Below are 14685 nucleotides of genomic sequence, written 5' to 3'. Positions count from 1 at the left end.
GAACTTATGCAAAAAAAAATATGTTCGCGCCACTCGTGCGAAAGTGCTTATGGGTATTGTTGCACATATTCGCAACACGGTAAATTCACGGCATATTCAGGGCCACGAGCATGTAGCGTCCTGTCGCTAATGAATCGCGCTAGCGGCGCATTGCACAAACGGGTTGGGTGGAGCGCCGAGTCACCGTACTGGAGAAAACCAGTAATCTTTTAAACATCGTGTTATCCGACAATAACTTCTGTTCATTTTTTAGCAGATTTAAATTATAATCAAGAACATTTAACTAGAGTTTGACTCTTGATTGCTGCTCTGGGTAACGGCGTAGTTACTGGCTTGCCAAACTGATGGCACACTCTTCAGAATAGTTCCCAGCATGCCTCTCTATGAAGTCTTCGTTAGTGGTTCATCCTTCACGTACATCTTTGACAGAATTGCCGAAACTAGCATCGATTACAGCAATGGTAAACCCCTTCTCGACGGCGAACGATCGAATCGTGAGAAGCACTTTACCAACCTAGACAAAAATGTGAACTACCACACTACTAATTGTTACATTGGACAAATAACCTACTGGCATAAAACGCAGCATCAGGTTTGCCGCCTCTTATGTGCAACACATGCAACATTCACTTCAACGCATCCTTGCTGCACTTGCACCACACCGACAAAAGATTGGAAGAGCTTTCTGCTATTGAGGCTAATAACATGAGTGTTGAAATGTAGACATTAAGACACGATTTTACAATTTTGAATGCACAGTGCAAGAACCATATACAAGTATCGGTGAGTGAGCTCTAAGTATGAGCGTCCGGGAATTACAAATTTCACTGCTTGAACGAAAGTACCTAGAAGCTTCATTGCTTTGCACTGTTATTGCGTACGCAATTCCACTATCACCTATGCCGGTGTGGTCACTGTACGCGCTTAATGAAAAATGTACCTGCCAAGCAAAAGAGCCTTCTTATAATTTCCTCTATATACCTCATAGAAGGCACACGCTTTCTTGTAGCATTTTATGTAGCAGCCCATGGCCATAGCCTCCCTCCGATGGGGGCACTTTTGATAAAACTGCGCATTCGTACGGCAGGCTCAACCTCCCAAAGCAACCTACCAAAGCAGGGACACTGTAGCAGGGCACGGCCGGAATCGAGCCGCCTCCGCTACTCGAGCCCGGCCGCGAGCAGGGACGTGTGCCTTTCCAACGCACCGAGAGAGGGCGCCACACGTTTCATGAAAAAGCTGATGATGCATGATCAATAGTGAAATAGCGCAGGAAGACTTTTACGCCATTGAAATGTAAAATACCTTATACTTCCTTAAAGGTAGGACATTACCCTACGTGAACCTGCTAGAGCTTGTCGATATATTTTAAAATAGGGCTGTAGTGAGCGATAAATTGAAGTCAAGTGGGGTATTTTTCAGGACCACGCCATAGGCTCCATGCTATCATAGATCATTGCTCATGGCAAACACAATATGTAAGCTACATCGATGAAACATGACTAAATGAAACTTTAAGAAGCATTTAACATATAGGCGAGAGAGCTAATTTCTAACTGTTATGCGCGACGAAATATCAATTTTTTTTTCGTCGCCATTGAGTTACACGCCGCCGCGCCGCCGGCTGTCGCGAGATGGCGCGACCGGTTTTTCGAGGCGCATGGTCCAGAATTCTGGGGATGAGTACGGCACCAAGGTCTCAAAGCCACTGATTCGCCATCCTGTCCCTCTTTCACTCCCTCCTTTATCCCTTCCTTACGGCGCGGTTCGAGTGTCCACCGAGATATGTGATAAAGTTATTGCGCTATTTCCTTTCTTCAATACAATTTTCAATTCACAATTTTTTTCAAGACCGGCTGGCGATTAACCGGATTCTGCGTTGCTCTCTTATGTACCAATCTAATTACGCAACATGAAGAACGTCAGCGTGGACGTATCTCCCACTCCTCTCAAGGTTTTCCTCGCTTACATGCAAATTTCGCTAAGTGTTCATGGCATCCGAAGCCCATCCCAGGTGACGAGCCCTTGAAGTTAGCTCCTGCCTACGACGTGCAGTGGGCGACTAGGCGTCGGCGCAGTGGTCGCGTTCGGTGAAGAGACGCAAGTGGCTGACCAGCAGGTAAGGAACCAGGCTGCCGATCAGAGCACCCAGCTGCGTGCAGGCGCCCACCCAGAAGAGCGCCTTCTCCCCGTGGCTGGCGAGCACCAGCGTGACCATTGTCTTGGCGTAGCTCAGCACCAGGAACGTGGCCACCCAGAACAACACCTGCAGGAACCACCCGCAAGTCCAGCGCATTTAGTTCGGTGATCACTGACGCTCGGCTCTGAAAAAAAAATTGGCCAATGTACAAATCGTCGTAGGTATTTTTATTTCTCATCAAAATGGAGCATTCCTTGACGATGGCAGCAGTCGCAATACTGGCTTGTGAATTTAAAGGGAGACGACTATATTTTATAAGTAAAATTCTTGTAGAACGTTTCCTATGATGACAATAACAATGGCAGAGCTGCGCTTTCATCAGGTAAGCCTAATTGATCCGTATGTCTCGGGCTTCATCCCCGTCGCTGAGTTAGTATTTCAATGCCGATTAAAAAAAAAAACGTTGTTGTGCGATGTCTCCACTTATCAAAACCCAGGATGGTCTAAATAATCCGGAGCCCCCTATTACAGCTTCCTTCACAGCCCGTGTGCCGCTTCGGTATGAGAAATACCACAAATCGCAATTCATATTTCAAATTTATAAAAAAAAATATTGGGGGACACATAAGCTTACCTTTAAGGGTGTGATGCGACAGCGGTTCCTCTTGCTCACGCGGACACTGTTTCTTCTTTCACAATCATTGCGTGACAGACCAAACGATATACATATAAACCCCGCTTTAACCAAACCGTACGAACGCGCCTGCGTGGCCTATCGTTAGCGTCACCGACTCGCAACCCGACGGCCCGAGGGTCAGGAATTTCCGATGAGCCGATGGTGTGGTTGGCGCCATCTACGGCAGCCTCTTGTAATCGACTTGTCCTAAGTTTTCGGCCAAGCCGACAGTGGCTTTTTTATTCGCCACGGGGCCTTTACACTTTCCCGTAAAAGTAGTGCTAGGGTCAGTGAAAGCGCCACACTCTGCAAAAGTGCCTGGTGCGGAAGGAAAGAGCCGAGTTGCTCATTAGAAAGGCCTCGTCTCCTGTCCAGGGGGCATTATTTACATGGCGCCTCTATGGCATAGAAAATTCTACAATGGCCAAGTCGGCTGAGATGTAAATGGATGTAAATGTTCACTTGAAATAAGATAACAGCCAAGTGCGTGTGATGCAGATGGTCATCAGGCAGTGCACTGATAGGCGTGTGATTGCGAGCCACTTTCATGAGCACCGTCATTCCTTAAAACCATATGGATCAGCTGATCAGAAAGCTGGCGGTAGTTTCCGAGATAACCCGTGCGGGCACTAAGCGCGTCATGACGCTGTCAGTAATTTTATCGGCAAAAGAAATTTGGTGCTGCTTGCAGGTGGCCCGTGGTTGCATTGGTAGACGTGTTCCTGTCACTTTTCTTCAGTTCTTTTTTTCTTATGCAAACGTCTCAGGATGTATATTATAAAGCTTCTGTTCATAGCAACAAAGGATTATTTGAAAGCGCTTGTCCTGCGTCATTTCAAGTGCTATGATTTCTTGCGGGAAACGGAAGCTTGTGGTTGTGGGTATCGGATCGATTGCGCTGCTTCGCGGAGACCATGTTCTAGCAACTTCTGCTACAGAAATTGCCCACTTGTCAATCTTTTACAGGCACTTACGCAAATGTAGGTGTTTTAGCAACGACGGATGCCATTTACAAGAGAGACACGAGAGAACCCACTTAGAAGAGAATCACTTGCTTGTGTCGCAACACGAATCATCACCAGCCTGACTGACGTCTACTGCAGGACAAACGTCTCTCCCATATCTCTTTAAATAACCCTATCCTGTGCCAGCTGCGGCCATCCCCGCAAACTTTCTGTCGTCCCTTGCTACAACTTTTCTGCACGCTAGGAATGCTTTCGTGAACCGAGGAGAACCCACGTGACAGCTCTGACGTAACTCAGCCGCTGCCGAAACCGAGCGCTCTCCTCTGTTCCTAAGGGCCGTTGGCGTTCATTGTGTTCATTGCCGTTGGCGTTGCAAACTTTCTAGACCCGATGATTTTTAGGAAAGGAAAAGCGCATAACTCGCTTCCTGGATCAGTGGACAGCTCTGTCGCGCTTCGAGGTACGTGGCGGTGGTGACAGAGAGATGTGGGCTGCATGCATTAGCGCTTACAACGTCGTGGCATTCACGCGGTACTGCAGCAATAGGCTGCAGCGTTCATTGGTTGACCAACCTCTCGCGATCAACAATTCAACTGCCACATGGAAGGGTGGTCCCATTGCCTATCCAGTGTGCGGAACGCACTCAACGTTGCCGACGCCAAGCCGCGTCGACATGCCCCTTACACCACATCGGCCAGAAACCGCTGGTTGAGAGGGGCCGGAATGTGATTGCGAACAATGGGTTCTCCTACTGAACACAACCAGTATTTATGCTCTTAATAAATGTTTTTCTCCTGCTCCTTCCTTACACCACAGCTTTCTCTCTCTAAACAGGTTAAGCAGTAGTTAAACCCCAGAATATTGCTTTATGTCGTGCACTCTGAGGTCTTCAAGAGAGCTCTGGAATTCACATCGCATGGCGCTCGTGGCAGCGGCAGAAAAAAGACCGTCTGGATTGTCAGTGGGATAATTGAGCTCCTGTGGGCATCGAATAAACCGCATGAGCAACCAATATAGCACCATTACGAGTGCCGTCGTCACTTACGTGACCGCCACCAAGGCGGCTGAGTGGTTTTGCTGCTCAGCTGCTGACCCGAAATGCGGGCGTTCGATCCCTCCGCGGCGGTGGAATTTCGATGGAGGCGAAATGCTAGAGGTCCGTGTACTGAGCGATGTCAGTGCACGTTAAAGACCCCAGGTAGTCAGAATTTCCGGAGCCCTTCAGTACGCCATCCCTCATAGCCTGAGTCGCTTTGAGATCTTAAACGCCCATAAACCGTTACTTATGCGATCAACGCACCGATTTGTCAGTGTAAAAATTGGAGGAAGCTGCAGCTTCGCCTTTCGAGTGGAACACGAATGCGTGTTGCAGCACTGCCAGGGAGTCCACGGAACGCCATCGCCTTGCCCGTTGGACAGTTTGCTCGGAGACTCTAGGAGTTCTCTTAAAACACAGACGCTGCTCCATACTATAGCGCTCATAGATGGCTGCGGTTCCATCACACCAGTTCAGAAACGAACGACTCGACTCGAACTCGGATGGACGGACGGACGGACAGAGAGACAGACGGACGGACGGACGCACGGACGGATGTATGGATAAGGCTGAACCCTTTAAATCGGGCGGTGCTTCAAGCCTCCTAGATATGACTTGTGAAATTTTACTCTTGTATTGATTTTAGCCACCACTAAGGAAACTTTTGCTTCGTTAGTTCTACCCACTTAAAATGTACTTTTCGCTCACAGTCCTTAAACCCCAATGCTTTGAATAGATCATTCCCGCTGCTTTCCACTGCAGGGTGAAGGCCTTTACAGAAAAGTATCGAGCGTTCAGCAGTTTCTTCCCCCTCTCCACATCCACCGCACAACCAGTCCATCTAGTGGTACCTGATTCTATGTGTCTTGGAAAGGTCGTCTACGTGCGCGCCATCCGCCGGGATATCGCCTTTGTACCCTTTTACGGGAGGTTATTACACCAACGTCCAAGCCAACTTTGAGACGCTACGGCGGAGTCGGTCCCTCCGTGTCGTCACCATCAGCTAACGTTTGAGCCAATTTCAATTTTCGACGCGGTGCTTTGTTGTTTCGACCGCCGTGGCCATGGGAATGGCTTCTTGTTCGTTCAGGTAGCTGTCGGCCGGCCTGCTCTTTGTCGGTTGACATTAGTCAAAACCCTGCGCTTGCGGAAGGGTACATCCACTAGGTTAGCAGGGGTGGAGTGGTCGACATAACAGAACAACATGTTCGATCGTATCCTCTTCCTGCCCACATATTGTTCACATGATGACCGCACTGTCCTTGCCGGCAATCTGTGCTTGCCACTTCTTCGTGCACAGCAGCCCCGCCCGAGCCTCGAAGAGTAGGGCACTGCCAAAGGAGTTGTCGTAGAAGGGCTCCTGCAGAATCTCCCTCCTCAGCGCGGTGTACAGTCCGAGAGCTAGCTTGGCCACGACGCTGGTCTTCCACAGATCTGAAGGTGCACTGAGCAGACGCAGCGATCGGACGCGTTGCACATCGGCTCCGTCGATTTTCGACTGGAACCGCGGCAATCTGGTGTAACACCTATCAAACCTGTGCGACTGCATCTGTGAAGTCAGCAGGATCCTGGAGACAACGATCTGACCCAGGTACGCCCAATTTTCGGCCATTTCGAGCAACCCTCCGCATCACCACGTAGCGGTCGAGCTAAGCCTAACGGCTTCGGCTCCCCCGCCGCTGGCTGCGGAGACGCCCGCCGGTCAACCGCTCAACATGGCTCTGCCTGAACAACGCGGATACGACCCCACGACTCTGTCGTGGTCATCTGTCCCTGCAAGCCAACCAGAGGATGGCCCATCCACCATTTCGGCGCAGCAAGCTGCCCTTTTTCAAGTCGTTGAAAGCCGGCGCCGCCGCCGGCAGAACGCACGAGGAGCTGCAACGCCCAAGACTCCTCTCGACAAATCAGCAACGGGAGACGCTCGCGCTCCGTCTTCTAAAGGTCCACAAAAGTCATTTTCACGAGTCTCCAAGTGGACGCCGAAGCCGACGGTCAGAATGAACCCTGACGATTACGTGATCGTGCTGCAGCCACGCAGTACGGTCGCCCTCAAGACAGCATTCCAGCAAGGTGAGCTCGGCGCTGCCATTTCGGAACTCATCGGCAGACAGCATATGAATGCGATTACAATTTCTCCCAATTGGGAGCAAAACATTATCGTCTGCGGCACGCAGAACCCCGAGGTAGCTCAAAAGCTTCTGACGGACATCGAAATTACAACCAGCAAAGGATCGCTCCCGCTTCACGGACACCTCAAGCTCACCGGTGATGTGTGTCGTGGTGTGATTTCTGTGCATAACCTTGAAACCAGCGAATCCTTGAAACATAGTGTGCAGTGGCGCGGTGGTGATTTAGTCCATGTGCGCAAGCTGGGAAAATCGAATGTAGCTGTGTTGACTTTCGAGGGACGCAGCGTTCCGCGTTACGTCCATTATAATGCAGAACTGACTCCCGTCAAGGAGTATAAAAAAACGGTGCCAGCGTGCTACCGTTGCGGCACACTGGGGCACCGGGTGGACAACTGTCCCACCCCGGTCAAGGAAAGATGCGGCCTTTGTGGTCAAAACGTGGGGCTTGGTACTGAGGGGATGGCCCCCCACGTCTGCAACCCTATGTGCTTAATCTGCGGGGGCCCGCACCTCACCAGCTCCCGCGAATGCACCGCCAAATTCATCAAGCTGCCGCAGCCAGGGCCCAGGACGCCATCCAAGGGAGCCAATTCCGGCGCTACACGGGGAGGGCGGCAGCAAAACAACCAGAAGACGCCACGACGTGGCGTGATGCCTCCCCCAGGCAAGACAGCAACGGTAACGCCACCACCCGGAGCAGCGGAGTTCCCAGCTCTCGGCGCTTCACCTGGCGGAGCCGCCTGCAACCAACCCAAGGTAGGCAGCTGGGCGATGGTCGCCTCCTCTTCTTCCCCTCCTCCCTCCTCCCCCACCAGCACCGCCGAGACGCAAGAACTCAAGCGCGAGCTCGCCCTCTTGCGAGCTCAAAACGAAAAACTAGCCAGCGAGCTTAACTCGCTCAAAGCCAAATTCCCTACTCAGCCCGCGTCGAGCGAAGAGGAAGAAAATATCACAGACAGGGAGATTCCTACTAATGTGGAGAGTCGCGCCGCGGCCCTGGAGAGCCGGGTGACCGCAATTGAAACACAATTGGCTGACCTCCCCCAAATTATCCACGATACCATTGCGCGTCAGGTGGAGAGTGTCATCGCACAGGTGACCCAAGCAGTAACTCACATTATCCAAAAATGGATAAAAGACAATCCGCGCGTCCTTAAACGCGTAGGGCCCATCAGGGACGATAACCGCCCCTCCAAATTCAACAGAGTTATTCCCGATGAATTTGACTTCTCGGAAGACTCCTCCACGTCTGCGCCGGGCACTAGCGGACTGGGGAGTCTTAACAACGTAACCCCACCCTCTGCCTCCGACCATGGCCCCCAACCCTAAGTCGCGAGCAAGAGCAACTCAGCCGCTTACAATAACGCAGTGGAACTGCCGAGGTCTCAAGAACCGCACGAAGCGGACTCATCTGCGCATCTATCTTGAGACCTTTGAGTTTCTCGTCGCCGTGGTTGCCCTTCAGGAACCCGGCGCCGGTGCCAAACTCACAAACTACACTACATTTCAACACAACCCGCAGACATGTATACTTGTTCACAAGCAGTATACTGCGCAGGAAGTCACGCTCCCCACAACACCGCCTTTCCCATACACGATGGTGTCCGTGCTGCCCCTAAAGCGGTCTGACCCACCTGTACACATTCTAAACATTTACTGCCCACCTAAACTTAAGAACGTCACGTTCAATGAAATTTTCACCCAAGCAATGCAGGTGGCGGGAAGGGATCCCCTTCTGATCGTCGGCGACTTCAACGCCCCGAGCAGGCTATGGGGGTACCCCCGGGAGGACAGACGTGGGCGGAAGCTTGCGGAACTTCTTTCCACACTTGGACTTACTTTACACACTGATCCCGCCAACCCAACACGAGTCGGAAATTCGATTCAACGAGATACTTGCCCGGACCTCACATTTACACGCAACATACGCCATGCCGACTGGCTGAATACAGAGGACACTCTGGGTAGTGATCACTGTATAATCAACACCACCATTTACATGCGTCCCCTGAAACGCCCACTAACACAAGCTCGTGTACCGGACTGGACGACTTTCCGCACATCTCTACCTATCGTAGATCCCCTCCAGTCGGGATACGACGCATGGTCCAAATCGCTCACGTCTACACTCAGGCAACACGAGAAGCAGATACAGCTCACAGAAACACAAACGGACGTGGACAACCACTTGCTCCACCTTTGGGAGGCCCGCCGCAGCCTCACCAAACGATGGAAGAAACAGAAACATAACAGACGCCTAAAGAAACGCATCCTCGAACTCACACAACAAGCAGCGGAATATGCTACTCAGCTAGCCGACACTAACTGGGTGGATCGGTGCAACGCGGCTGCGCGCCAGATGTCTGGCCGCAACACGTGGCGCCTATTCCGCGCTCTCATCGATCCAATACAAACACGCACGGAAACCCAACGCCACTTACATAGGGCATTGCACAACTTTACAGGAACGACAACACAGCTAGCGCACACGCTCAGGGATCGATACCTTTGTACCACTAAGGATCCCCGGCAGGCGGCGTACTCGTATGCAGGCGAAGAGAACGCGGAGCTGGACAAGCCGTTCCAGCTCCACGACCTCCGGGCGGCCTTAAGCAAGATGAAGCGGGGCACTGCACCTGGGCGCGACAAGGTTACGGTCAAGCTTTTGGCCAACCTTCCCGACGCAGCCTACACCGCACTCCTCAAATACATCAATAGCATTTGGGACGGAGAGACTCCTCTCCCTCTCGATTGGAAATCGGCTCTCGTGACCTTCATTCCGAAGGCCGGCAAACCTATTGATGTGGAGAACCTTCGCCCCATCTCTCTGACGTCTTGTGTCGGCAAGCTGATGGAGACGATGGTGCGCGACAGACTCTCCGATTATCTCGAAACACAGCACATTTTCGCGGACACCATGTTCGGTTTTCGTCCTCACAAGTCAGCACAGGATATACTTCTGCAGCTCCACCACGACATCTTAGATCCTGTCGAATGTCCCCAAAACGACAAGGTGGTCCTGGCCTTGGATCTTAAAGGCGCATTCGACAACGTCAAACATGCAGTAATCCTGGACCACCTCAGTAACACCAACTGTGGCCACAAAACATTCCATTACATAAGTCAATTTCTTACAGACCGTCAAGCCTATATACGCATACAAGATGCGGAACACGGGCCATACACCATCGGCTCGAGGGGAACACCTCAAGGCGCGGTCCTGTCTCCCCTGCTCTTCAATTTGGCAATGCTTCGCCTTCCCTCCAAATTGTCTTCTCTGCCCGGGATACATCACGCTCTTTATGCGGATGACATTACAATCTGGGCCACGCAAGGCAACCTGGGCCACATGGAGTCCTGCCTGCAAGCAGCAGCGACCCTAGTCGACGACTACGCGGCCTACTGCGGACTCCAGTGCGCCCCAGCTAAATCAGAATTTGTGCACTTACGTCCCTCCCCCCGGGACACAACTCCGCTTCGCATCAGTCTCCCCTCGGGACCGATCCGGGAGGCCAAGGAGATCCGCGTCCTTGGCCTCTTCATACACCACCAACGCAGAGTCGACACCACCATAGCCAAACTTCGCACGGTGGGAGACCAGGTGGGCCGAATGGTCCACCGGGTCTCAAACAAGCGGGGCGGATTACGAAGCAAGGATGCACTGCGGCTTGCCCATGCTTTCGTAACGAGTAGAATCCTCTACTCAACTCCCTACTTGCACCTGCGCCAACATGATGATGACCAACTGGAGGTCATCCTGCGGAAAGTCATCAAGCGGGCTCTCGATCTTCCGATCGCCACGTCCAACCAGAGGCTTCTGGCCTTGGGCGTGGTGAACACATTTCGGGAGCTTCGAGAGGCCCACTTATGCAACCAATACACGCGTCTTGCACAGACCACATCCGGTCGCCGCCTCTTGGACCGGCTACACATCAAACACGACTACCACATTGAGGAAAGGGAGAGAGTGCCAGAACCCTGGAGACGCGCCCTCCGGGTCCGACCCCTTCCCCGCAACATGTCCAGTGAAGACCATAGCGGTCGTCGCCAGGCGCGCGCGGAAGCGCTGGCGCGATACTATGGTAACCAAGAACATGTGTATTACGTAGACGTTGCCGGCCCACACCACGGGGGGTGGTACACGGCCGCAGTCGTACACAACACAAACACAGTTAACGGGCTCACTTTCAAAGCCTACAGCGCAACACACGCGGAGGAGATTGCCATTGCTCTGGCTCTCACGAATCCCAAGTCAAAACACATCATCACCGACTCGCGAGGGGCCTGTCGGAACTACGAGTTGGGCTGGGCTCCCCCGCTTGCCTGGCGCATACTGGAATATCGCTGTCGATCTGAAGATCCAACTCCACGCAACCTGATTTGGGCCCCCGGTCACCAGGGCCTCCAGGGAAACGAACAGGCCGATCTGGCCGCCCGCGCACTCTCTCCCCGGGCTATCTCCCTGTCCTTGGAAGGGTACTCCCAATCAGACAATCTGGCCATTACATTCAAACAAATCACCGATTACTACAAGGAGGAGCACCGGCGCTACCCGGCCCCTGGTAAGGGTCTGGATCGCGCTGACGAGCGCCTCCTCATCAAAATTCTCACTAACACTGTACTGTGCCCGGCGGTGCTTAAACACTTCAATACATCCTTTGATGGCACGTGCCAGTTCTGTGGGGAGGTGTCTGACACCTTCCACATGGTTTGGGCGTGTCAATCTAACCCATCTATCCCCCCCAACCCCAACCCCACCAGAGAGGACTGGGAGGCGGCCCTGCTCGGCTGTCAAGACCTGAAGAGCCAAAAGGCCTTGGTTCAACGGACGCGGGCGGCGTTGCTTGCCAATGGGGCCCCGGAATAGGGGCTCCACCTAGTACTGTGAGGGGAAAGGGCCAATAGGGTCCTACCCCAATCACCTTTCTGTAAAAAATTTATTGCTTATAAATGTTTTTCACCACCACCACCACAGATCTGTCTCCGTCGCCACATTCCCTCTTCTGCCACACATTCTCTTTCCTCCAGCAGGTCCCTTCGGTGCTCGTGATCGTGGCATTGGCACACCGTATTTGCTCCCCAAAGCTCGTACCCTTCTCTTGGATTTGTACAGATACCAGAGCGTAGCAGACAACGCTGTACTTTATGAACACCAGCGTTCGTCCCCAACCGTCCATGAGCGCGTCTCGTAAACGAACTTCGCCGTAGTCCCCGTGCCTGGAAGGAGGACCACCCAACGTCTCTCTGCACAGCCTCGTTCGGGGACGTACAACCTCGATGGAAAGAAACGCGAACAACCTGGCGCCAACACGCCCCGCTGTTGGAATCTATTTTCATCGCACTTTTTTACCTAGGTAGCATGAAAAAGACGTTAGAGAAGTCCTAGAATGTATCATGGACGAGTCTAGGGTCTTTTTGCTATCATGGAAGTAAAAGAAATTGAAACAGCGGAGCGTGTTGGCGCCGGGTTCACGTTTCTTTCCATCGAGGTAGTACGATGGGCACCCAGAGCCTGCCATCCCACCTCTCTCTGTCGCAGCTCCAGCAATTCACGGGTCACCGACGAGATACACAGCACAGAATACGCATAGGTCAGTCCCGGCCCCATCGCCACCTTCCCAATGGTGCCCAGATCTTCCAAATGGTGCGCACTGGGTGCCACACGATGGCGCTACGACTGCACCCAAGCACTGAAGAAATTTACCGGAAACGCATGGTATTCACTTAATTCTGACATCTGTAATTTACATGCTCATAATCAGTCATGTACATTTTAATACATATCTCGAAGAAACGTTTATAAGCAACCTGTTGATTCACTAGACGCGCCTTTATTCATGTTGAAATGTCGAGATAAAAAAATGGCAGACAAAAAAAAAACAGCCGTCGCGGCGGCGTGGAAGCGTCCCATCTCGAACGTCAAATATCCTGGTTCGATTCTCAACATATACCCAGTTTTTCGTTTATTCATTGAGTATGCGTGGATTTTCACTCAGCCCCCCAATATTTCCCACACGCGGTGCACGCAGCTACTACAACGCCCACAGCTTTTCGACCGAATGAGCTGTATACGCGGTCACGTAATAAATTACCGAACGAGCTGTATATGCTGCTGCGTAATGGATTTGTCGTGAAGCACTCAGCACACATTACAAAGGAGTTATAAGGCGGTCATAAATTTGAGCGTGCTGTGCTTCTCCAACCGTTCAGGCGCGATAACGCTTCTCTGCCAGCTGCCGACTTTGTGGCTACTTCGTGTCTTGCACCGTCCATGTCTTATATACCGGATGTTTTAGCGAACACTCTCGAAAATATCTAAGAGGGGGGGGGGGGTGATAAGAAAAAGACATCGTTGCAGGAAGGAGCTTTCGGCCGCGGCGGACATGATAAAATTTTAAAACCACGGTAATTATAGATCTTTTAAGTTAGTTTTCTTCTTTTAATAATTGATGCAACAGCCGGAGGATTTAACTGACTGTCATGTTGTGTAAGCAAATGAACGCAACATACAAAAATACTTAAGGCGGCTTACGCGCAGTGAACGCGAAAAGCATGCCCGCGCGGTGTTCAGCTGCGGCCACGGCGTATTATACCCCAAAGCACTGGTCAGCGAAGCTGATCTCTACCTGCCGCCCCCATGGAGGTTGATGAAGTCGATGATATCCAAACCCAGCGCGAGAGGCTTGCAGTTTAGCGCATGTGGAGTTGTGCGGAATGATTGTTCATTTGAACAAAGTCTATGCCAAGACAGAGTTCGAACCGGTGCTGGCACTCGCTCTTAACGATATGCTCTTCATTGTTTTTGTTTTCTAGTGCTCGGTTACCTGGAGGGTCGTATTATGCATCGTGGCGATTTTCCACTGTTTTCCTCAATGTTTGTACATAGTTGATACACATAGACCATTGCATCACAGAAATTAATACCACGTTCAAAAAATGTGTTGATGTTTGGGCTCGAATGCAGAGGCCAGCGAAGCTGACCTGTTCGCGCCGGCCTGTGTTCGAAACCCACTTCGGAAGAAGTTTTATTTTTCTTTCTTTCCTGATGATGTAGGCACTGCTGATGACGCCATGAGGTCACGTGGTAGGTTCGGTTCGTTTCTCGCGTACGGTCCGTCAGCGCCGGGTTTTCTGACTGGCGAGCCGTATAATGTTTTAACATTAAACCGTTTTATTGGAGTATACCACTTACAAAAATTAATAACGTTTGTCTCAAACACGTAGAATATTTTACTTAGCAGCCGCCGCGGTGGCTCAGTGGTCATGCTGCTCGGCTGCTGACCCGAAAGACCTGGGTTCGATCGCGGCATCGGCGGTCGCATTTCGATAAAGGCAAAATTCTTAAAGCCCGTGCATTGTCAGTGCACGTTCAACAACACCAGGTGGTCGAAATTGTCCGGAGCGCTCCAGTACGACGTCGTTCATGGAGTCATTTAGGGACGTTAAGCACCACAAAACCATAAACTATATATACTTTGGTGTAACGAGCAGCTCGAATCTCATTTGCAGCCCCCGCTTAAAAAAACGTAGTTTCACCGGGCCAGAAGACTGTGGCTAGTAAAACGTCGGCTAAAGCATGCGTCAAGCAAAACAAAGCTCACTGTATACTTCACTCGTGCGTGCCTCACTCGAATACACTGACGTGGTATGTGAGGTGTGCATACGAATGCAGACGTTAAAGTACACAGAAGGTTCAAATGAAAATACTGACATTCATTGACACGCAAAACAAAAAC

At 51.5% G+C, this 14685-nt stretch overlaps 2 protein-coding genes across 4 annotated transcripts in view; one reads left to right on the top strand and one right to left on the bottom strand.

The window, feature by feature from the left end:
• LOC144132368 (riboflavin transporter 2-like) overlaps positions 1-14685 on the bottom strand; it is a 73228-nt gene continuing 58543 nt past the window's right edge. For 2 of the 3 annotated variants that reach the window (XM_077664722.1, XM_077664721.1), the window contains exon 5: positions 6-2266. In XM_077664722.1, coding sequence (XP_077520848.1) covers positions 2063-2266 — 204 coding nt within the window. In that variant the 3' untranslated portion in view covers positions 6-2062. Of the gene's footprint in view, positions 2267-14685 lie in introns of all 3 variants that reach the window. The other variant, XM_077664723.1, reaches the window with a different exon arrangement.
• Positions 7041-11902, top strand: LOC144134624 (uncharacterized). The gene is made up of 2 exons (XM_077667498.1): positions 7041-7705; positions 11711-11902. Exons 1-2 carry the CDS (start codon positions 7409-7411, stop codon positions 11852-11854), a joined length of 441 nt encoding a protein of 146 aa, XP_077523624.1. The 5' UTR covers positions 7041-7408; the 3' UTR covers positions 11855-11902.

Source organism: Amblyomma americanum, chromosome 5 (genome assembly GCF_052857255.1).
Source record: "Amblyomma americanum isolate KBUSLIRL-KWMA chromosome 5, ASM5285725v1, whole genome shotgun sequence".
In the NCBI taxonomy this organism is placed as follows: Eukaryota; Metazoa; Arthropoda; class Arachnida; order Ixodida; family Ixodidae; genus Amblyomma; species Amblyomma americanum.
This window is presented reverse-complemented; position numbering and strand designations above follow the sequence as displayed.

Bases quoted from the DNA above. Each gene is read 5' to 3' on its own strand.
- LOC144134624 (XM_077667498.1), top strand. From the start codon at position 7,409: ATGGCCCCCCACGTCTGCAACCCTATGTGCTTAATCTGCGGGGGCCCG. The intron at 7,706-11,710 runs GTAGGCAGCTGG...CAACCCCACCAG, and splicing joins CCGCCTGCAACCAACCCAAG to AGAGGACTGGGAGGCGGCCC.